This window comes from Anguilla rostrata, chromosome 5 (genome assembly GCF_018555375.3).
Source record: "Anguilla rostrata isolate EN2019 chromosome 5, ASM1855537v3, whole genome shotgun sequence".
NCBI classification, from domain to species: Eukaryota; Metazoa; Chordata; class Actinopteri; order Anguilliformes; family Anguillidae; genus Anguilla; species Anguilla rostrata.
In genome coordinates, this window is record NC_057937.1 from 14,648,296 (window position 1) to 14,670,511 (window position 22,216).

Consider the following 22,216-nt stretch of genomic DNA (forward strand, 5'->3'; position numbering starts at 1 on the left):
GCGGTGTCACGGCAAGCTAAGACTTTGCTCCAAAAAAAAAAAAAAGCATAACATTTATGCTCATGCTCTTTGTTGCTACAAATATTTGGTCAGATGTGGACTCAGAGGAAGTAGTCATTATTTCCTCAAGTTCTGATTAATCACTTATACTGCAAGTAGTATCAGTACCAGATGTGTCAGATAATATATTGTCATGTTCAAAGGACTGTTGCTATTTCAACTCAAGATGACTACCAGCATTTAAAAAACCCGGTACTACAAATGACATACTCTCACAATGGACTTGGCATAAAATGGACATGGGCACTGTTGACCAGCTGGCTGAACTCAAGGAAAGAATACATTGTTACATTGTTATACAGTTACATAATCTCTTCCATCCACTGTGCATGAACATGTTAATGTCTAAAAGCGGGGCTCCTGGACCGCCCAGACTGGATCCCGCGGACTGATACTGAATGGTGTGCGGAGGGTGAGGCGGTTCGCGACTCACTGACGCCAGGGAGAGCAGCCTGAGCCAGGCTGTGTGGAGGTTTGGAAGCGAGTTACGGTGCGCACCGCGATCGCTTCGCATTGGAGGTAAACTTTACTCCACTTATCTGAACATAACAGAAAAAGTTACCTTGAACCGGTCTCTCTTCTTACCACATTTACTGAATGGTAAATTATATGATTGAATGCTTGTTTTGAATGTTTTTTAAGGGTTGCACGCTTTTTAATTTTAGTCTTCAAACTTTGAGTCATACTGGAGAGCTAGCCATCAAGTTAGCTTGCTAATTACCATAGCAGTGTTTATCGTGTGCGGTATTTTTAAAACGAGTGATTGCGTCTCTTGCTGTGATATTTCTGTTTAATGCATTGAAAACGACAGAAGGCATTTGAATGTGTGTTTAGTAACTATATTTGTTTAGCTCATGCGGACGTTTTTGTTTTGCATGCTGTTAAGATTTTGTTTAGTTTCTTGATGTTTGTAAGTCATGAATATACATGCAGAGTCTAACCGCAAGATGTCAGACTCAGGGTGAATTCACATTTTTATAGTGAGAATGTTTTGTAGATGTTTTGTGCACACAGGCATAGCCAGTGTACTATTGCTTTTCTCTGCTGTATTCATTGCAGTTGCAAAGTATTATTATGGACCACCAATACAAGAATACAGAATACAGCCATGGTTAAAGGTTGGGAGTTGGCAAGCACAATTTAAGTTGCGAGGTAAAGCTGTATCTCGATGTGTATGAAAATAGAATAATTGATGAGTAATTGTTGAGTAAGTTGGATGAGGAGTTGAATAATTTGTTGCCAAGGCATTGCAGGGGGCACGGCTGATCCTCAGCTCTTGGGGGAGGGGGGAGGGGGGTGTTGTGTGCGAAGTCGCTGTTGGCTGGAGGGATATTGTATGTTCTTTATGTGGAGCTTTCTTTGGTTACTTTGATATCTGCTCAGAATCCAGTGACAAGCTGTCCCTTGGTTGTGTGTGTGTGTGTGCATGGTTGTGTGTGTGTGTGTGTGTCGTGTGTATGTGTTCGCGCACCGTTGTGTATGTGAACATGCGCATATGCCTGCATGTATGCCCTTGTGATGGCTTGGCATCCTGTATAGGGTGTGGCCCCTCTGGTCATGGACCCCCTGTGCTGTGATGCTCCACAAGGAGAACAGGCTTAGATGGGTATATGGATATGGATGACGATGGGCCACATTTGAGCACTGAGTCGGTTTTCCCTAGCCCTCCGTGTTTATTGTGAGCATCCAGGCCTTTGTGCTGCACAGGACAAGAACCACTGTGCAGCTCAGGATGAATGTCTTCTCATCACCCAGCCCCACAGATCAGATCTGTCCTTGTGCTCGATTTAATTCAGTCCTCCTCTTATTTCTTTGAAGAACCCGGATGCTCTTTGGATACCGAGTTGCAGTTGCCGCTTTTGCACACTTGCTTTTTATACTGCCGCAACAGCGGAGCTTCTGACATCACGCATCGTGCGATGATTGAAACCTTAGGAAGCATAATGGAAATTGCGAGCGCATTACTGTTTGCGTGGGGCGGTGTGTAAATGACTCTGCTGTATATGCAGCGGAGTGGTTTGATGCTCGGAATTCTGTACGCCGTGCGTAATGGTGAGAGCGAGGATTACAACAGAAATGATGAAACGCGGACCACCCACCGCCAGCTTTATGTCTCACACTGTGGCCCTCTCTGCGTAATGATGCAGCCCAGATCAGGCTCTGTACATTCGCAGAACACGTCCACACACACTCTGTGTGCGTCTCTGTGTGCATAGTGTTTATGGAGAGAATTTGAATTGGTGATCAAAATTCAAAGCATCATATGATTATTATGTTTTAATGTAGTAGCCTAATATTTAATATTTTAATTGTTGGCCTTTCTATTGGAATAGAATTGTGTGTGTGTATGTGTGTGTGTGTACGTTTTTTCCCCTGTTGTCCCACACTGATTGGGATGTCTGGCTCATGCTGCCCGAACGGTAGAGAGCCCCTGATTTATACGGAAAGCTAAGCGCTGCTCTCGACCCGTGTCAGGAACGCGCACCGTGTTGTCACGGCGAACGCTGGACCTCCATATGCCGGGCCTCCGGAGGACAGACACACCTGCTGCCCTTCATTATGGTCTGCCCGGAGCTTGCATGTTAAGGGTTCTCCCTCACAAGGTCGCTGTCGCAGGGCAGGAGCAGTGCGTGCCGCCGGCATTGAGCTGCAGCCTGAGGCAGCAGATCCACGCCTGCCGTCCTCCATCATAGAGACTGGAAATGTCCGTCTGCATCCGGCACTCTGCGTTACCATTCACCAGCTCGCCGTTACCAGTGTGCACGTCCGTCCAGGTGTTCATACGGTTAACGTAAGTCGGAAGGCCTCGGCGTTGATTATTAGGGTGAGCAGATTTGCCTACAGGGATCTTTCATTAGTGTCGATCGGATTGGAAAAGGCGCAGACGACGAACGTGGCGCTAGAACGCGGTGCTGTTTGGGGTGTGACCCAGAGCAGGCCGCGCATATTAAACCGCAGTACGACCGGGCCTCTCCCGGCCCGCTCACGGGCGGAGGCCGTAACCGAGCGGGCAGGCTAATGGAGGCCCCCCATCACAGCCTTGATAAATAATGTAAGACGCGCATAATGCAGGGTCCCCCGGGAGCTCCCCGGAGAGCAGCATTACTGCATCCCCCCCCCCCCGCCCCCCCTCCCCTGCAGGAGATCCTGAGTCGATTAGCGGCACAGAGCCATCCGGGCGGGCAGCGGCAGCACCGGGCAGGCGGTCGGTCAGTCATGTCGCACGGCGCTGGCTTTCCGTGAACACCCGGCTGCGAGCGTTTACAGGAAGGCGCTCGCGCACGCACGCTCACTCACTTCCTCTCTCTTTAATTGCTGTGTTTTGTCAGGCTTTATAGCGGAGGGGGTGGAAACGGATCGTTTGCTTCAACCAGCCGTGGTCATTAAGGCGCGTCGGCAAAGCGAACGGTGCATTTAGGGCCGGGGAAAATGGCGGCTTAAAGGTTTTCAAAAAAATTTTATTATTATTTTAATTGGGATGGGAGTCGTTGTGACTACACGACGGAGAATCTGAGGTGGAATGGAAGGTGACCGCGGGGTTTCTGTTCGCTTCTCAGTCTTTCTCTTATGGCTAGGCATGGATACGCACCGCTAGCGCTGAAACGCAACCCGCCGCCCCGTAGCGCGACCCGCCGTTCCTCTCGCTCCCGGCGGTCGGGCGCCTCGGCGCGTCGCGTTTCAGGGCTGCCGTGTTGACGTCTGCCGAGCCGCACTCGGCTGGAGCGAGGGCGCCGTTTATTTTGTCTGCTGAACGGGGCGACCCGCAAACCAGCCTGGTCTCCAACGTCAACAGGACGCGCGTCTCGACCCCTGTGCGAATGAATCGCCGATTGTGCGACTGCGGACGGCGGTTGTGCTCCCGGATCCGCTCGGCTTTACCCGCGATCTGGAGCGGTGTGGAATTTGATTTAACGCCGTGTGTTACAGCTGGACAGCTGGTCGAAGATCCTCGGGCTGTCGGCGGCAGTCACATGGACATCATGGTGGCAGATTTGTGGGTTGGCGTCGTGTGCATAAAGGGCGTGGCAGCAGAAGGTGTCTGTGAAGGGCGTGGTCGGAAATGTCCAGCTCTGTGCTGGAGCTGTTAAGTAGGCCTATATCAGAAGAATAAAAATTCCCAAAAAGCGTATTAATGGATAGATATTTACAGCTTCTGTGGATTCTAAACCTAGTGGAAGGCAAATGAATGAGTTTGGCTGAGTTCTTTTCTAATGAGAACTTCCAGGATGTACTCTTAGGATTTTCCATGATTGGAGTGTCTTCTATTAGGGAATATCATTCACTGTGAAGTAGGGATGGGCGATATGCCCGGAAAATCATACCATGCTTTTTCCAGATGTTTAAATGATATGCACAATACATGTCACAATATATTGTATTCATATTGTTGGTTAATAAACAATGCAATCATATTAGCACGATCAGTAAACAAAGAATTTCATGTTCTCATAGTTTCACTGTCTCGTCTGTTTCTCTGAATATATTGGAAAGTCCTAAACTTAACCTGAAAATATTTATTCCTAATTTCGAATCATTTGGGCACATGGTTTCAAAGTTGTTGGTATGCCCATGCTGATGTTGATTCATTCTGTTCATTTGTAGAAGTGCATTTGTGTTGCTCATTACTGTGGAATGCCGTGGAAAACATATGCCTTGGTTGGCACGCCTTGCTGCAAGTGAGCATAGGTGAGAAAATGGAATCCACTTCTACATTTACAATCAGTGATGAGTCTGCTTGAGTCACAAGCTCAATAAAGACTCGCTTTCTTTTGGCCTTGGCCGCTTTGAAGAGAATGTTTAGCGAGTTGACGGAAATAAGTAGGCTATCTGAAAGCTGGCCTGATTCTGAACGATACGTCATGGGGGGAAAATACTAAGCAGTTAGCAGTTTTACTGCAGTTCTACTTCAAACGTAGTGATAAAATCCATCATGCTTGATTGAAGTATCATTGTCGCTAATCAAGGTTTTTTAAAGAAGATTGGTTAGCCTGTTAGCTGGATAGTCAGTTTTCAGAAAGGTTTGAAGGACGGTCTCCACGAGACAGTCTTTGCCTGAAAAGGCATATCGTGGTTGAAATTGTACTGGTGCTGATATAAAAGCATCATATCTTCCAGCTCTATTCTGAAGCGCTTCCTGAGGTTAGTAGCGGTAGCCTCGGCCTTTATTGTTTATTGTGTAAATAGCATTGACCCTTCATATCGAAGCTACAGTGAGAGTATTGTTCTTTATTTGCAGTGAAGCAAATCCTGCATGATCCACACAGGTGTGCGGGTGTTCATTCATTTATATTGAGGCAACGTAGCAGTGAATGGCTCGTCTGTTGACAGGACAGTACTGAAATCCGTAACTCAGCTCTTGGTAGTGTCAGAGCAATCACATAGATATATGCGTATTCCCGTAAACCTCCCCTCCCTGTTCTCCACCCCCATCGCAGGCGCACAGCTGCGAGGCAGAAAAAAACATGGGGACAGGAAGTGATGTCAGTCATGGAGTGAAAAAGAGGGAAATGGCAGGTTGAACATGGCACAGTAGGCGTGGGCAGAAATGTCCCCTCAAAGACATTTCCTTTCACGCAGCTCGCCCACACGGACGCCCTTCCCAGAAAAAGCTCCCCCCCCCCCCAGCAGCGGGAACCAGCCCCGCGGGGGCTAAATTTAGGAGAAGATTCCGGCTTTTCCCGCGCCCGCAGACTGGCAGGCCCGGCGGGCCCGTCCCCATGGCAGCGAGCGGCACCTGCTCTCCCAGCCCCGGGGCTTCACGGCGGATAAAAGCGTCTCGTCTCTCAGCGGCGGCCCAAAAATAACGCGTTACTCACGCCAAGAAACGACGATAAGAACACTGGCGGCGCTAAAAAAAGGCTCCACGCGCGCGTCTAAAACATCTCCCTCCTCCCGTGCGCAGATAAAACAGCGGTCATGTGAGCGAATACAAGCCAGGGACTGACGGGGTGGGGTGGGGTGGGGTGGGGGTGGTGGGCGGGAGTGGATGGACAGAAAAGATGTCCGCTGGTGATTTTGTTTCTCGCTAGCAGGAAATTGAATCCACTTCTACATTTACTGTCAGAGATGACTCCGCTTGAGTCACGAGCTCAATGAAGAGTCACTGCAGCTGAGAATGTTTTGGGCCGCTTTGAAGGGAACGTTTAGCGAGTTGATGGCAATAACGGTGTGAAACTTGGACTGATTTTGAATGGTACAGACTTTGCTCTGAAGTGTCTGTAAGCTGGGCATGTTTGGGGAGAACATGGCGGAGAAAGGCTGTTTTTCCCTCTGACGGCTGAAGGCCAGGAACATTCGGAATTACCGCGTCCTTAGCCAGGCAAGGTTTCCCTGGGGATCGACCCTCTGCGGCCCACAGTGTGCCACCCAGCTGGCAGGTCTTACCTCCCTTGTTTTTAGAAAAGAGAATTTGTGAAATTCAATCTAATTTCTGTGGCAGCTCACTGTCGTTGGGTTGGCTCCATGTTAGCCTCCCAGAGTACTGGTTTCTTTGCTTCTGTAATGGCTTCATGAGTGTGCCTCTGAATATGGCTTTTGGGATAGCACGGGATGGCCTTTATTCACCTATCTCCTTCCTTTCAGTTGCTATACAGGTTGTGATTACAGGAAGATGGTGCTTGTTCTCTAAAAGTGTTGTTTGTGATATTGTCTAATGGGCAAATAACTATGGGCAAATAACCTATGTCATCTGTGATGGGGAATCTTTACTGTATGTTTGCTTTCTATTCTTTACCCTGATGGGAAACTGTCACCACAATACAAAGTCAATAAATATTAATGGTATACCACTGGTTAAATGCATGCATATGCTGGGTATGGAAGTGAGGATTTGTCGGATATGTATTTTTGAATCCTTTGGTCATACAAGTGCAAAACGCCTTTGAATGATCTCCAAATACCAAACATTTGTTGGAATTGTGCACTTGCCATTAAGTTTCTCGAGAAGGTATTACGTCATGAAAAATTTTGTCGGTTGTGTCAGGTCATTGAATCAATAGTTCAATGACATCATTCTGAGTCGAACTATGAATCCCAATCTTGCACCGGGAGGGGTTACCAATGAGTCCCATGGGGTTTGACCTGAGCGTATAAAACCCGTGAGAGCACTCCCGTCAGCCGCAGTCGTAAATCCGACCCGTTTCTCTCTTTCAGGTGTCCCGACCTGCCCCGTAGAAGGAGGACTGAGCCTCATCGCCACGTTCGTCCCGCGAGGGTCCGAGAGCGAGAGACACAGAGAGAGAGAGAGAGAGAGAGAGCCCGCGCCGGTCCGCTCAACCCGACGGTCTCGATAAGGGGTCGGGGCCTCAGCGTCCTCAAAGGAGATCGGGGCGCGGGGAGGGGGGGCGATGAACGTCACCAGCCTGTTCTCCTTCACCAGCCCAGCAGTGAAGAGGCTGCTGGGCTGGAAGCAGGGCGACGAGGAGGAGAAGTGGGCCGAGAAGGCGGTGGACGCCCTGGTGAAGAAGCTGAAGAAGAAGAAGGGCGCCATGGAGGAGCTGGAGCGGGCGCTCAGCTGCCCCGGCCAGCCCAGCAGCTGCGTCACCATCCCGCGCTCGCTGGACGGCCGGCTCCAGGTGTCCCACCGCAAGGGCCTGCCACACGTCATCTACTGCCGCGTGTGGCGCTGGCCCGACCTGCAGTCGCACCACGAGCTCAAGGCCCTGGAGTGCTGCGAGTTCCCCTTCGGCTCCAAGCAGAAGGACGTCTGCATCAACCCCTACCACTACAAGAGAGTGGACAGCCCCGGTGAGCCGCCGTGCCGCTAGGTTTGCTAGCCGTGCCGCTAGGTGTGCTAGCCGCACCGCTCGGTTTGCTAGCCGCTTCCGTCGAACACCAGCATTTAGATGTACGGAGCCCTGTTAGCGCAGGCTAACTGGATCATTAAACAGTGTGAATGCGTGTATAAATCTGTATATACGGCTAATGCTGAGGGCCAAAACATTCGTAGGTGTATTTCAGACCGTGTTTTCAGTAATTGCGTTTAAACAGTTTGAAGCCCCGAGTGGCCACCTGCTCAACATTGATACGGTTCCGTTAGTAAAAAATGTAATAGGTGTCAAAGAGGCTAGCTTATAACCAGGGGAGGTGGTATTTAATGCAGTCATCATTCTAAGCATAATATCTGCACCGCAGGTGATAGACCATTTAGGGAGGACTAGGTGGCTATTTATTTTCAATGCATTGAAATGGAATTCAATTAATTGGAAATACCCTTTTGTGCTCATTGTAAGTCGCTCTGGATAAGAGCGTCAGCTAGCGTGAATGCTAAAACGTAAATGTACCGTATAACATTACCAGCTGGTGATTTATGTGGTGCTTATGAGCAGGTTCACACCCTGCTCAGTCTTTGTGTAATGTAGCTCTTGAGATTTGCACTGTCCGTGTTAAAAGTGATGCATTTATCATGATCTTTTGGTATTTTAATTTGAATAGGCTTTCAAGCTAACCGATAAGAGCTTTATTTGGAAGCCTGTCTTAACATATTCTGTTCCTTCTTATAGTCTATCTTAGGCTGCCTTCATGCTGCACCTAAATAAAGTTCAGAGTTCCCTTTTCTGCACTTAATACAACCAAAGTCATACACAGCATGGTTAAGAGCAGCAGAAAGAGCCAGTCAGCCCCACTGGAAATGGACAGTTTTGACTAACCTTAGCTTGCAAATGAACAGTAGCTTCTCTTTCTAAAAGGTAAGTGCACTTGAATGAATGGCAGTAATTGCATTGTGGATAATAGCAATGGAAAGTTACACCATTGATATAGCTTCCAGCACGCTTAGCAGGCCTCCTTAAGGACGCTGGAGCCAGAACCCTGCTTTGATGCCTGCAGTCATCGTCTCAGCATCCGTAGTGTGCATCACTCTTGCATTAGCGCATGGCAGCCATGTGAAATTGAATTGCGTTCTGTTCCTCTGCTGCTGTTATGCACGTGCCCTGGCACCAACACAAAAGCGCCTTCCACAGATTACCCAGTGCTCCCTGTTAGCTGCAACCATCCTCAAGCCATAAGGGGTGTGTGTAATTGTTACCTTAGGCCTTTCTTCAGGGATTCACTGGTCTGTAGATGTGTTTTACTTCTACGCATGACTGGCTGTTCATTCTTTCCTCATGTTTTCGACGTGTCACGCTGTCCTGCCACTGGGGTGTCCCCTCTTAGCTGGATGTGTGACACTGTCCACTGTCAACTGGGCATGTCACACTATCCACTGTCAACTGGGCATGTCACACTGTCTCTGTCACCTGGGCATGTCAAACTGTCCTCTATTAACTGGGCATGTGACACTGTCCACTGTCAACTGGGCTTGTCAAACTGTCCACGGTCAACTGGGCATGTCAAACTGTCCACTGTCAACTGGGCATGTCAAACTGTCCACTGTCAACTGGGCATGTCAAACTGTCCACTGTCAACTGGGCATGTCAAACTGTCCACTGTCAACTGGGCATGTCAAACTGTCCACTGTCAACTGGGCATATCACACTGTCTGCCAGGCACTCTGTATTTTTGATGCAATGTCCTTGTAATGATAGAGCCGCAGTATATGAAACGCAGATATTAGTTTTCACTTTCCCGGGCAGAAGCGCTCAGAGCTTGTTTTCTGTCGGCTAAGCAGAAGAAGACGGTCAGCTGACTGGGCAGATACAGTCGTCCACAGAGGGGACAGGAAACGGCCGTGCCAAATGAGAAAATGAGAGCTGTGTTCTGGGCCAGCTGCGTGTGTGTGTGTGAGGGAGGGGGGAGGAACAGGAAGTCTGTTAGGCCTCACAATGGCAGGAAATGATGAAGAGGGCAAAGAGGTGAAACACCTGGCTGGGCCCGCCCACCGCTCCGCCCACGCCGGACTTCACGCGATTGAAAAACAAAACGCGCACTTACTATCGTGCAGTTATCCACCCACCCACGCGAAATTTCACATGCGCGTCGTAAATCATTTAGAGACACGATTAGTCGTAATTGCTGTGCTGGAAACGCTTGCATGTGATGCAGACACTTGATGCGAACGCACATGACACGGAAACGAGAAATGCAGACACATGATCTCCGTCATCTTAAAGCACTCTTCATGCCCAATTATTCATGCTGGCCTTTGAGTGCTGTTGTAATAGTACATTTAGTTCTTTAGGTGACAGTTTTTCCCAGCATGAATATTAATATTCCCTCATTTTACTTTGTATTTTTGGCATTATGTACTTGATCAACAATAGAAATGGTATCTGTCAACTGGCAAGATGAGGATGTCGTGTTAAACTGGGTGTGATTTCACTGAAGGAGGCCCTGCCATGACCTTGGCCAAGATCTCTGGTGTGACGGAAAGTCAAAAGGAAAAGTGGAATTGTTAGGAGAATGGGTTTTTGTTTGACTGTAGAAGATTTAAACATAAAATTGGCTTCTGGAGTGTGGAACAACTGCACAGTACTAGTTCAGTTTAAAGATAATGGAAAATTGTCACTTTGCATCTCTTCTTACGTAAGCAAGGGTAAAACTCATTGGGAGGCCAAAATGGACGATATTAACTTCTGCATCTTGTGTCTCAAGGGAAAATCGCAGACTTCACACTTACAGAAAGAGAGAGAAAGAGCACTCATCCAGGGCCCTACAGTGCTCCCATTTTTGATGTGTGCTAATTGAGATGCACAAGTGTGCTCTCTCTGAAAAGACAAGTTGAGCTTTAATGTGGCAAACCCTTATGGTGTATTTTTATTTGCCCAGGTTCCGCTACCCCTCAGTGTAGCCAGGGAGTTAGCAACATTTAGGCTTCCTCTAAGTGCACTTCAGCCCAGGCCAGTACTGTTCTGGCTTGCTTTCCCATAAAGACTTCTGCATGGGCAAGAGTGTGTGCGCTCATAGTGACACTGCGGAGGAGTGTTTCCACATTCTGATTTTGATCTCCTGCACTTTTCATGCCCACTGACATTTTCCACATACGATGACGCACACATTCTGAAAATAAAAAGGACACAGAAGGATCATGCATTATAAGCATAAGCATTTCGGAATACAGCACATGTGGAAGAGTGAAAAAAATTCAATTGATGTTGTATAGCTAGTTGTACTGTTTTTGTATTATTACAGTAATGTAATGAATGAACAACAAATGGCAAAAAAATATAGTCAATGACTAGTGTAGTCATTTCCATCCAATGATCCAATGATTTGAATGGTTGCACGGTGACGTAGATTTGTACGACTGAACAGATGACAGCAGGCCAGCATGGTCATGGGCCAGATGCGATGTGTGACTGTGGCCTGTGATAGAAAGGCCTCAGCTTTCCTGCCATCAGGGCAGCGTCGCTTACAACCAACTGGATGCAAGAGCTCACTGAGCGCTAACACAAAGGCCTACTTATCCAGCCCCCATTCCAGGGGCCGAGCATCGCAAACTGAAAGAGCTCCCACTTCCTCGACCGCTGACCGTCGACTGCTCTGTGTTCCCCCTCAGTGCTGCCCCCTGTGCTGGTACCCCGGAACAGCGAGTTCAACGCCAAGCACAGCATGCTGCCGCGCTTCCGCAACCCGCTGCACCAGACGGAGCCGCACATGCCCCACAACGCCACCTTCCCCGACTCCTTCCCCCAGGCCGGCGGGCTCCCCTTCCCCCTCTCCCCCAACAACAGCTACCCCAGCTCTCCAGAGGGGGGCAGCAGCGCCACCTTCCCCCAGTCCCCGTCCAGCTCTGACCCCGGGAGCCCCTTCCACATGCCAGGTGAGCCGCGTCGCTCCGACCCGCATCAAAGAGCGCATCAATATCCATTATGAAATTCTGTTTGTCTGTTTAGCACACAAAAAGCCAGTAACATGTTCACTGATTGGTCGTGGTATTTGTGTTGCTCTAATCATTGGTTGTGTTATTAGATTGGCTTGTGCAAATAGGTTTTTCATGCGCTGAAGGTCTTAGTAAATCAGGCCCTATGCACATAATGTTCTTGCATTTTCAGCAGAAACCCCTCCGCCTGCGTACATGCCCCCAGAAGAACAGGTGACTCAGGACTGCCCCCAGCCAATGGACACCGGCCTGCTGGCCCCGCCCCTTCCAGTAGAGATAAGCAGTAGGCCAGGTAACTTATGAGCTCTCTGTAACATTGCCTCTGCTCATTATAGTGTTCTGTGTACTAGAAAACTACAAAATGTCTGTGAACTACAAGACCATAAAACACTGTACATCAGTGTCACCTGCACATGATAGGTGAATGAGAGTGGAGTTGTGTCTCACCCACAGCCTGAACTACCTTCACAACATCACTACACCGCTGGACAGATGGCCTTTGGCGCTGATTGGTCCAGCTATGCATCTCAGTACACCGTACTGAGAGTTCAGTATTGCAGGATAGGATATGAGAGCTAAACATTATCACATTGTGTAGCTCTGGAGTTGGCAGTGTTGAATTCCTTTATTTTAGATCAGGCTCGGCCTTGTTTTTGGATCCATCAGCAGACTGGAAATCCACCTCGCGGGCGTGTGTAACAGTGTTTACATTTGGGCTATTATTCTGAGAGACTTTGTATTTATTGTTACATATCCAGCACAAAATGGCAGCTATACAGAGTCCTGACACGCAGGGGAAACGGAGGAAATATATGGAAATGTTTGTCCAAAGTGGCGCTAGGAGCTGCATCCTGCGCGGGCGGCTAGCTTCCGTTGTCGAAGTAGACAAAACACACCTGCCGGCTAGTGCCCCGGGGCAGAGGAAGCGTGGCAGAAACACGGGCAGGGTAAACATAATCCAGTCCCCCGAGAGCAGCCAGCCGGCACCACCTCTCCCGGATACAGTGCGGCTGGCTGAACTGCCAGCTTTATCTACAGATCTGCTTCCCGCTGCTCACTGCGTCGTTTTGGGTCATTTTAACTGTGTGTGTTTACAGTTTACACAATGACTCTGACCAATGTGAGGCCAAATTACAAGTGTGCTGAATCAGGGAGATGTTTAAATGTTAAAGGTGGAGTGATTACCCATTTCTTGCTCCACCACAAGCTCCCATTTCCTGGCTGGTCTGCATAGATCGTATTCCCAGATGTACCCAGTGTCCTCCCAACAGTTTCACATTTTCATGGCAAGATGTATTTGGCAGGGGTTTAATTTCACCACATCTTAAAGGAGAATTTTGTCATATTAGCCTGGTAACAAGCATATAGAATAATAATAAAGCAAGCTAGCTATGAGTGTAGCAGCTGATTAGCACTCTAAATAAACACATGCAAATAACCATTTCTTTGGTGTGCTGTAACAAAATATTTAAAGTGCAGTTAAGCTAGCATAGGGTCTGATTTAAATAACCAGGAATATTTATTCGGACATACAAATGACAAAGCAGGAGGTGCAGGGACCTTTGTTCTTTACGATTGCTCTGTTGACTTACTGAACGCAGCCAGTCTGTCTCTCAGGTGAGAGTGCATGCAAATAATCATCTGTCTCAGTCCGGCCACCTAGTGGTGTTACGTGATCCATCCAAAGAAGCAACACACATTTGATTCCCTGCTACAAGTATGCTTTTCTGTTAAGGAGGTGATCTTCTGCACTTCCTGTGGTGTCATGTGACTGTAGATTTCATATGGCTGGGTGAACATCATGTGACTGTGGATGTCATATAACTGTGTGGATATCATGTGACTGGATGTCATGTGACTGTGGATATCATGTTACTCCGGATGTCAAATGACTGTGTGGATGTCATGTGACGGTGTATTTCCTTTGCAGATGTCCAGCCGGTTGCCTATGAGGAGCCCAAGCACTGGTGCTCGATTGTTTACTACGAGCTGAACAACCGCGTGGGGGAGGCTTTCCAGGCCTCGTCCACCAGCGTGCTGGTCGACGGCTTCACCGACCCCTCCAACAACCGCAACCGCTTCTGCCTCGGCCTCCTGTCCAACGTCAACCGCAACTCGACCATCGAGAACACCCGGCGGCACATTGGGAAAGGTAGGAGAAGTGCGGTGGTACAGTCCTTGGAGACTCTCATGGGCCTTACGTTTTCAGGCTGCCATTTTGATTTTACACCCAGTTCCTTCCATTGTAACCTGCTAACTCACTAGCTTGATATCAGGCACTATCAATTCAAATGTCCAAACAGTGCAAATAATATGATTTCCAATGGTTTGTAATTTAAGCTCACTACCAAAAGTCAGTTTTCTTCTAATGGTACAATTATATTTGCTTGTGCACACAGAACACAAGCAGCGCCTCTGAAGTATTTTCCTCCACTGTTCAGTCTTCCGAGCAGTCTGGCCTTGGGGATTTTTAATACGGCAACAATAATAATCATTCGGAGCACGTCATTTGGAAGCGATATAAATATAAACCTCATTTGAGTGGGAGTGCTTGCATCCTGCACACAGCGCTGCAGGAAGTGATTACATCACTCGACCTTTATGTGTAGTCCAGTGTGAGGGAGTGCGATGGTTTCGCGCGTTTAAAAGCTACTCAGCGAATGATGTAATGGGCATCAGTGCTCCAGGCTTATGGGTAGAGGGGCGATTTCAGGAGCAATTAGCGGCGCTCTCAGCTAGCGTTTCTCCCTCAGGCGTGCACCTGTACTACGTGGGGGGCGAGGTGTACGCCGAGTGCCTGAGCGACAGCAGCATCTTCGTCCAGAGCCGCAACTGCAACTACCACCACGGCTTCCACCCCACCACCGTCTGCAAGATCCCCAGCGGCTGCAGCCTCAAGATCTTCAACAACCAGGAGTTCGCCGAGCTCCTCGCCCAGTCCGTCAACCACGGCTTCGAGGCCGTCTACGAGCTCACCAAGATGTGCACCATCCGCATGAGCTTCGTCAAGGTAGCGCGCCGGGGGCTGCATTCGTGTGCATGCGAACGCATATGCACTAGCCTGAGGAGATACCTTCATGTATATGCATATCCACACGCATGCTTTCTCTCTCTCTCTCACATGCACACACGCATAGCCATCACACAGACACACGCACACACAGACCCATGCACAACTGCATAGGCATCACACACACACACACACCCATGCATAAAGGCATAGGCATCACACACACGCACACACACACACACACATACACACACAACCATACGAACACATACATAATTCCAGTTAATATGGCTTCAGTCTGCATTTTCATGCAGACCATACCATCAGCAGGTCAAATTGCAGACTAATTAATTTTGTTGATCCTTACTGTGGATTTTAGGGGCAGCTGGGGAATTAAAGACTGCATGAGTATGATGTGTGATTAATGTGCAGCGGTGCTTGTGGCTGTGTTCCAGGGCTGGGGTGCCGAGTATCACCGGCAGGATGTCACCAGCACCCCCTGCTGGATCGAGATTCACCTGCACGGTCCCCTGCAGTGGCTGGATAAAGTGCTCACTCAAATGGGGTCCCCCCACAACCCCATCTCTTCAGTGTCCTAGACTTAACTGGGACCATTGCTGGACTACATCAGTGCCCTAGACTGATCTGGGAACAGTGCTGGACTGCATACTATATTGAAAATTGAGTGCCAGTACTGGGATTTTTTGAAGGGTGGGGGGGGGGGGTGTTTTACTTGAAGGACGTCCGAATCGGGCACATGGCAGACTAGTGGGTGGGGGGTTGGGGGGGTGACTAAGTTTCTGGAAGTTACTTGATATTTGTGACCAACTGTAATAATTAGACCATTATACTCATTGCCAGTTCCCTCCTGCTCTCGTTCTAGCCCTTTCCATTTCATCATGTTTCCAGTTTACACTACAGTATTCCATGGCTGACCCAGGGTAATCTCGAGGTGCTAGCAGTTGTACACCTGCGCAGAACAGAGGGCAACTGGGCTAAATAAAAAGCATTTAGAGTGGTCATATCAAAAAAGGAATTTAAATACAATTTGTTTATGGCTATATTAGGACAGCAGTTAAAGTAAACGTCTCCCAGATGCGTCCTCGTTCTTTTGTAGAACTGAAAAAAATAATAAATGTAGCACACAGTTCCAGTTGAGAATCTCATAGCTGGGTAGGGGTGGGAGGGGCGGAGGGCGGGAGGGGGAGGCCGGGAGGGGGAGGGGGGGGGTGTAGTGTTGGTAAGGTGGGGAAAAAAATGTGTGTATTTCTCAATTTGCATTATCGTAATGTTCCGCTGAGTGTTTAGATAAACTGACTGTTAGAATAAGTGCTGTGCAATCTCTGGAAGTGTAGTGCTGTTTGAATAGAGGTGCCGGTGTCCGCTGTCGCTAATAACGCGATGACGCGCGGCCACAGCGGAGTATTTCTGAGCAGCGCACGGTACAGCTTGTGTTTACGGCTGCCTTGTGGAAAATTCTGTCCATCTGTGTCCTCCTATTTCATTGGCCCCGCAGGGCTTCGTTGAATAAACGTTATGAAATGTGTTGGCCGAGCCTTTTTGATAATGAACCTTTTTTTCTTTCTTTTTTTTTTTTTTTTAAGTTGTAGACAGAAAAAAAGTTGAGAGCTGAGCCGAGTTACTGATGGCCATACAGTATTGTTTTATAAAACAAGAATTTTAATTTCGTACTTAAATTTTTTTTTTAACTTCAGGAAAACCCATTCACGGTTAATTAAAATGTCAAATGTTTGTATTTTTTAACATGTTTTCATTTATTTGTTGTATCTGCACTTTCCACGTCCCCGCATTGTTTCCCTTTTGAGAATTTTGCTCCAGAGTCATATTCCCAGAAAGCAGTTAAATTGAACAGCTATCAGGCCTCTCCTGGAAGATTCAATAAAATCATTTCATTACAAGAATTGCCTTATTCGTTTAAATTTTCTGTATATTTTGTTTTAGTGTGTGTGTGTGTGCACATGCATGTGTGTAAGAGAGTTCGTACTGGAGTGAGAAACGCATGCCTGTGCATACACATTTTTTATTCCATTGACAAAGTCCTCTCCACGTTATCAGTAAGATATGGAATGGAAGTGTTCAGTAATACCTAGTATTGTAAAGTCAGAATTGGTATGAATACAGTACATGGAATATTAATTTGGAGCTGATTGACTTTGCAGACATTCACATCCTTTATTAAACACTTTAATACTGCTAGTTTTCACAACGGGATATTCGCTGAGGCAGTTCTGTTTACATTTCCCCAGCAGTTAAGGGTCCCCAGTTAAGGTTCTTACCCACTATGCCATACTCAGTGAAAACTCGATGGATCAACAAGGGGACCCTGAAGAGAGATGTGACAGTACAACTTGTTCATACAAACTAATTAATGTAGTATTTTGTGTTTTATTTTCATGGAGATACATTCAGTCCTGTCATAAATTCAATCTCTGAGGTAACAAAAAAGATAACACAAAAAGATTAGTTTTATTTAAAAATAATCTTAGACAGCTTTTCTCAAAATAGCATCCGTTGGCTTTAATTATTATGAAATTATTGGAAGTCTATTCAATCATTTTGCAAATGGGGGTGAGAGGGGGTTGAGGTGTATTTAGATTGACGAAGAAGGTGTTATGCATAGATGTGAGAGGCCAAGTAAACATATTGTGGCAAGGTTATTCCCCATGAGAAATAGTAAAGTAGTTTAAGATTACCAGGTGCAGTGTTCAGTACACATTCAGGAGGGTCCAACTGATGGGCAGTAATGTTAACAAGAGAAGACGAAGAAGATGAAGAGGTGGTAGATAAATATATTGTGGTGTCTTGCAAAAGAAACCGTTCTAAAATGTCCCAACTACAGAAAGAACTCAATGCAGTTAAAGAGAAACCAGTTCCTCTGACAACTAAAAAACAACTATGATCCGCTGGTCTAAAAGGATGCACATCTGCCTTACCCCAATCTCTTTGGTCCAATGTTAATGGTGCTTGGTCCACTGCAGTCTTTTCTTGTTAACAGCAACGGCTTTTTCGTAGATACACACCAGTACGTAAAGACTGTCATCTAGTGGTTCAAAAAGTATACTGTTATATTAACTCTCTACAGCTGATGTAAGGTGCACCTCCCTGTGAGATAAAAGTATAAAGAGAAAATACTTGTGTTTCTATCTTACAAATATACGTCCCGCTCTTCAACTCGCTCAAATATAATTACTACAAATGTAAAGAAAATTATGGGAATTGGGAAATAATCATAACATTCAATTTCTCTTGAAGTAATGTCACAGGAAGAAGTTGTCCAGGTTACAGGAAGTAGTTATGTTAAGGAACTGAAGTGGGTACTAATCATAGATATCTATGGTGTAATTCATGTTTTTCACAGCTGTCAAGGTGGACTGTTACTATTAGCTAGGTCAACTTGCCTGTACGTTCTTACTAATCCAAAAGTGGCTTTCTAAATGCAATTCACTGCCTTATAATGTGTACAACCTGCCGTCTAAATGACTGCGAACGAATATCCGTGAAAACGTGGTAGCAAAGCAGTAGGAAGCTATCTTTGGGCCGGGTAAGTGTTTATATATTATGAGCTAGCTAGCGATATGAGCGATTATGGGAATTTCAAGTCACTGATAGTGTGAGCTAATTGACTTCTGCTTGTTTTAGTCACACAAATAATGCAATACAACCCTCTGTCTTGCTAGTTAAATCTGTCGTTTGGCTGACTTCAGTTTACGAAAACATAAAAGGACAGGCCAGGGCTGTACTTCGTGTAATGTAAATGTTGGTTGCATAGCTAGTCCTATACAGTTGCTAACTGCATGTTGCTGTTTACCTGAGTAAATAATCATGCTGCTAAGGACAGTCTGGTAACATTGTGTATTACGCGCACATTGGTAACATCCCTAGGTATTGTAGTAGACTAGTAACTTATACAGTACAACCACTGACATGTGTTTTAGGTGAACAATGGGACCTTCAAAGGTCTTGTGTGTGCTTCACCGTGCAAGCATGTTTTCACCTGCGTGGACTGCATGCCTCGGCCGCTCTGTGGGCTGTAAGGTGGCTTTGGATCTGGGCCGGCCAGCATCACTGGCCGCGCAGCAGCGACGGCGCTACTGCATGCAGTCAGCCCTCAATCCTCACATGGGCGAGCTGACGGACAGGGAGAGCAGGGTCCTGGCGCGGCTATACGAGGGACTCGTGACGGGGCAGAGGGCCTGTCTGGCGGAGTCCATAACCCTGGTGGAGACCCAGCACCCTCGGAAGAGGGAGCTGGCGCAGGTTCTGCTCCAAAGAGTCCTCGCCCACCGGCGCCAACAGGAGCAACTTAACGGAGGGAACCCTTTGGCTTTTAGAATAGGTCAGTGTTAACTAACCTCACAATCTCTGTTTATCTTTGGCTTTTAGAGTAGGTCAAAGTCTTCTAATTGCTCTCTGTCTCTCTCCATATTGCTGTATTTTAGACTACATTATAAACACAATTCAATAATTACTTAATTTATTATACTGTTATTATTATTGAAAGAAAACAGATGAATGGATAATCCAATACTTATTTTCATTGCCTTAACATGTGTGGGTTTTGTTGGTGTGGATGTTCCAGTTGTGACTCAAATTGTTTCCTGTTGTGTTCCAGGGCTGTCGGGTCCCCCAGGGGCAGGCAAGTCTTCCTTCATTGAGGTGTTTGGGAAAATGCTGACTGGAAGTGGCCACAAAGTTTCAGTTTTGGCCGTAGACCCCTCCTCCTGCACTACAGGCGGTAAGCATCAACAGTGGTCTGCAACAGTTTTGTAGGGTTGGAGGTTGTTCCACCAAGGATGCTAATTAAAGGATGTTTTTTTTAAATAATTCTATTCTGTGCAGTTAAATTTCAGATAAGTTGGAATACATTTCCCGTCATACATTTCACCATAGTGTAACAGTGTTTGCAATGCATTGTGGGGGATTGAGGTAAAGCAAACAAAAGTGCATTTTCTTGCAAGATTAAGTTAAGTAAAAATATCTCAGTGAGGTGCCAACGTATTTTTTGACACAGCACAGATGCTTGGAAATGTATATATTATTGATTTGAAAATCACAATGATGATGAAATACTGGCAAGAGCATGAATGAGAGTGTACACATTCAGTGCTTTTTGTATTATACAATGAGTGTTAAAGAGTGGCGTTCTTCCCAACTGTGGCACTGAGTGTGATATAGCTTTTCAGTAGTTCTGTTTTATAAAGGAGGGCATTATGCATATATCTCTCTGGATGTTTGTATTATCTCACATAGATACGGCTACAGTTTTAAGGGAATCTTTCCTTTAAGCATTCCCTTGTTAACCCATCATATAAGGTGTTCCCTCACCTCTATCTGTAGTTTTAGTGCTTTGCGTATCCTTATCTTCTTGGGTTCAGTCAATGCAGCTGCTCTGAGACAACCTGTTTCCGTCTGTTTACCAGGGTCTTTAATGGGCGATAAGACCCGCATGACAGAGCTGTCTAGGGACATGCAGGCCTTCATCCGACCGTCCCCCACGTCCGGCACGCTGGGAGGGGTCACCAGGACCACCAATGAGGCCATAGTTCTGTGTGAAGGAGCCGGGTACGATATAGTTTTAGTGGAAACAGTAGGTAAGGTTCTACTGTTCAGGTGTATGTAGAGATATTACTGTCTGGTTATACGGAACAATTATTCTGTCAGGTATTATAATGCAGTATAATTTTGTAGTGTTGTATTAGTACTCATATCATGGCTTGCTTTTCTTTTAAGTGTGGAGCTTTGTTTTATGAGAAAAAATGTTTATTTCTGGAAAATTATAAGTTGCATGTAAATGTGGTCACAGGGTAGAGGGGAGTTTGGCTTCCATTAATATTATCTTTGTTGTTTACATTAGGCGTGGGCCAATCAGAGTTTGCAGTTGCAGACATGGTGGATATGTTTGTTTTACTGATTCCACCTGCAGGGGGCGATGAACTGCAGGTCAGTCTGAGGAACTGTAGCATTGACAGGAGCCTGAACCAAGGCCTTCACCTCTGTTTTAGTTGAGTCCAGTGTGCATCTCTGTTGCTGTGGTGAATTCTCTCATTAGCTGTACTTACGTCCAAGGCTACTGGGCTAATACAGTTGAACTGATTGTGCATAGGGGATCAAGAGAGGGATCATTGAAATGGCTGACATGGTCGTGGTCACCAAAGCAGACGGAGATTTGCTGGTTCCTGCACGCAGGATACAAGCTGAGTATACCAGCGCCCTGAAGCTGCTAAGGAAAAAGTCCAAAACATGGAACCCAAAGGTATGTGCTTTTCTGTTTCCTAACCACATCCTGTTGGAAGCAATTTCTGGTGCTATATCACAATACTGAATGCTGATTTCCACAGTATCATTCTTGGTCTTGCCCCTTAATGAATTTGCAGACATGAAGCCAGGCTAGCAATGCTAATAACACAGGATATCTGGTGGGTCTGGATCAAGGGTGGGCAAGAAGGCCCATATCTGTTTATGGATTACATGCCATGTTCTGCACATTACTATTTAATGAACCAAATCCATTACCTGATATTTTAGTGAAATTTTTAGATAATTCAAGAATGACAGCCAAAGACAATTCATGTACCCCAGTATGGAACAGTTAGCTCTGTATCACACACATACTCTATATACCAGTACAACCTGTGAAAGGGAAAATCTGTACACACACCGGCCCTTCAGAAACATGATTGCTGAGCTATCCAGTCTGTTTAATATCGAGCTGCCCAACACTGTTCCTGGACATCCACCATCCTGTAGGTTTTTACTCCAACCCTAAAGTGACACACCTGATTGTACTAGTTAGCAGCTCAACCAGATCTCTAGCTGTAGAATGAGGTGCGCTTTGTTAGGGCTGGAGTGAAAACCCGTGGTAGATGCTCCAGGAGCAGGGTTTGGGCGACCCCGGTTTTAAACGCGCGCTCTGTGGGCAGGTGGCGCGGCTGTCGTCGCTGACGGGCGAGGGCGTGCCGGAGCTCTGGGCCCGCATGCAGGAGTTCCGGGCGGCGGCGCTGCGCGGCGGGCAGCTGCAGGCCCGGAGGCGGAGCCAGCAGAAGGTGTGGATGTGGAGCCTGATCCAGGAGAACGTCCTGCGCCACTTCCGGGACCACCCCGCCGTCAGGGACGCCCTGCCGTCGCTGGAGGACCGCGTGACCCGCGGGGACATCTCCCCCGGCCTGGCGGCCGACCTGCTGCTCCGGGCCTTCTCCTCGGCGCAGTGACGACGCCCGCCGTCCGCCACGGTGGCCTGAGGCCTCCAGCGCGCACAGCACCAGACTGTTTTATCCTTTCATATGCAGGGGGACTGTTGGGATTTCAATTTTATTAGATTTTTTTAATTATCTGGTTTGAATGAAATAAATCAGTGAAGTGAAACCATA

At 47.1% G+C, this 22,216-nt stretch overlaps 2 protein-coding genes across 6 annotated transcripts; both read left to right on the plus strand.

The window, feature by feature from the left end:
- Positions 1-425: 425 nt before the first annotated feature.
- Positions 426-16,750, plus strand: smad1 (SMAD family member 1). 4 transcript variants are annotated; one of them, XM_064335289.1, is made up of 7 exons: positions 426-579; positions 7,213-7,806; positions 11,495-11,758; positions 11,991-12,110; positions 13,749-13,970; positions 14,572-14,828; positions 15,284-16,750. In XM_064335289.1, the coding sequence occupies exons 2-7, from the start codon at positions 7,407-7,409 to the stop codon at positions 15,425-15,427; spliced, it is 1,407 nt and encodes a 468-aa protein (XP_064191359.1). In that variant the 5' UTR covers positions 426-579; positions 7,213-7,406; the 3' UTR covers positions 15,428-16,750. The 4 variants fall into 4 exon arrangements, with proteins under 4 accessions (XP_064191359.1, XP_064191362.1, XP_064191360.1 ...); XM_064335292.1 differs by having other exon boundaries at positions 11,994-12,110; XM_064335290.1 differs by having other exon boundaries at positions 504-660.
- Positions 16,751-18,153: 1,403 nt separating this feature from the next.
- mmaa (metabolism of cobalamin associated A) lies at positions 18,154-22,216 on the plus strand. 2 transcript variants are annotated; one of them, XM_064335294.1, is made up of 7 exons: positions 18,154-18,390; positions 18,785-19,185; positions 19,462-19,584; positions 20,270-20,440; positions 20,773-20,789; positions 20,953-21,102; positions 21,770-22,216. In XM_064335294.1, exons 2-7 carry the CDS (start codon positions 18,792-18,794, stop codon positions 22,055-22,057), a joined length of 1,143 nt encoding a protein of 380 aa, XP_064191364.1. In that variant the 5' UTR covers positions 18,154-18,390; positions 18,785-18,791; the 3' UTR covers positions 22,058-22,216. The 2 variants fall into 2 exon arrangements, with proteins under 2 accessions (XP_064191364.1, XP_064191363.1); XM_064335293.1 differs by having other exon boundaries at positions 18,156-18,390; positions 20,704-20,789.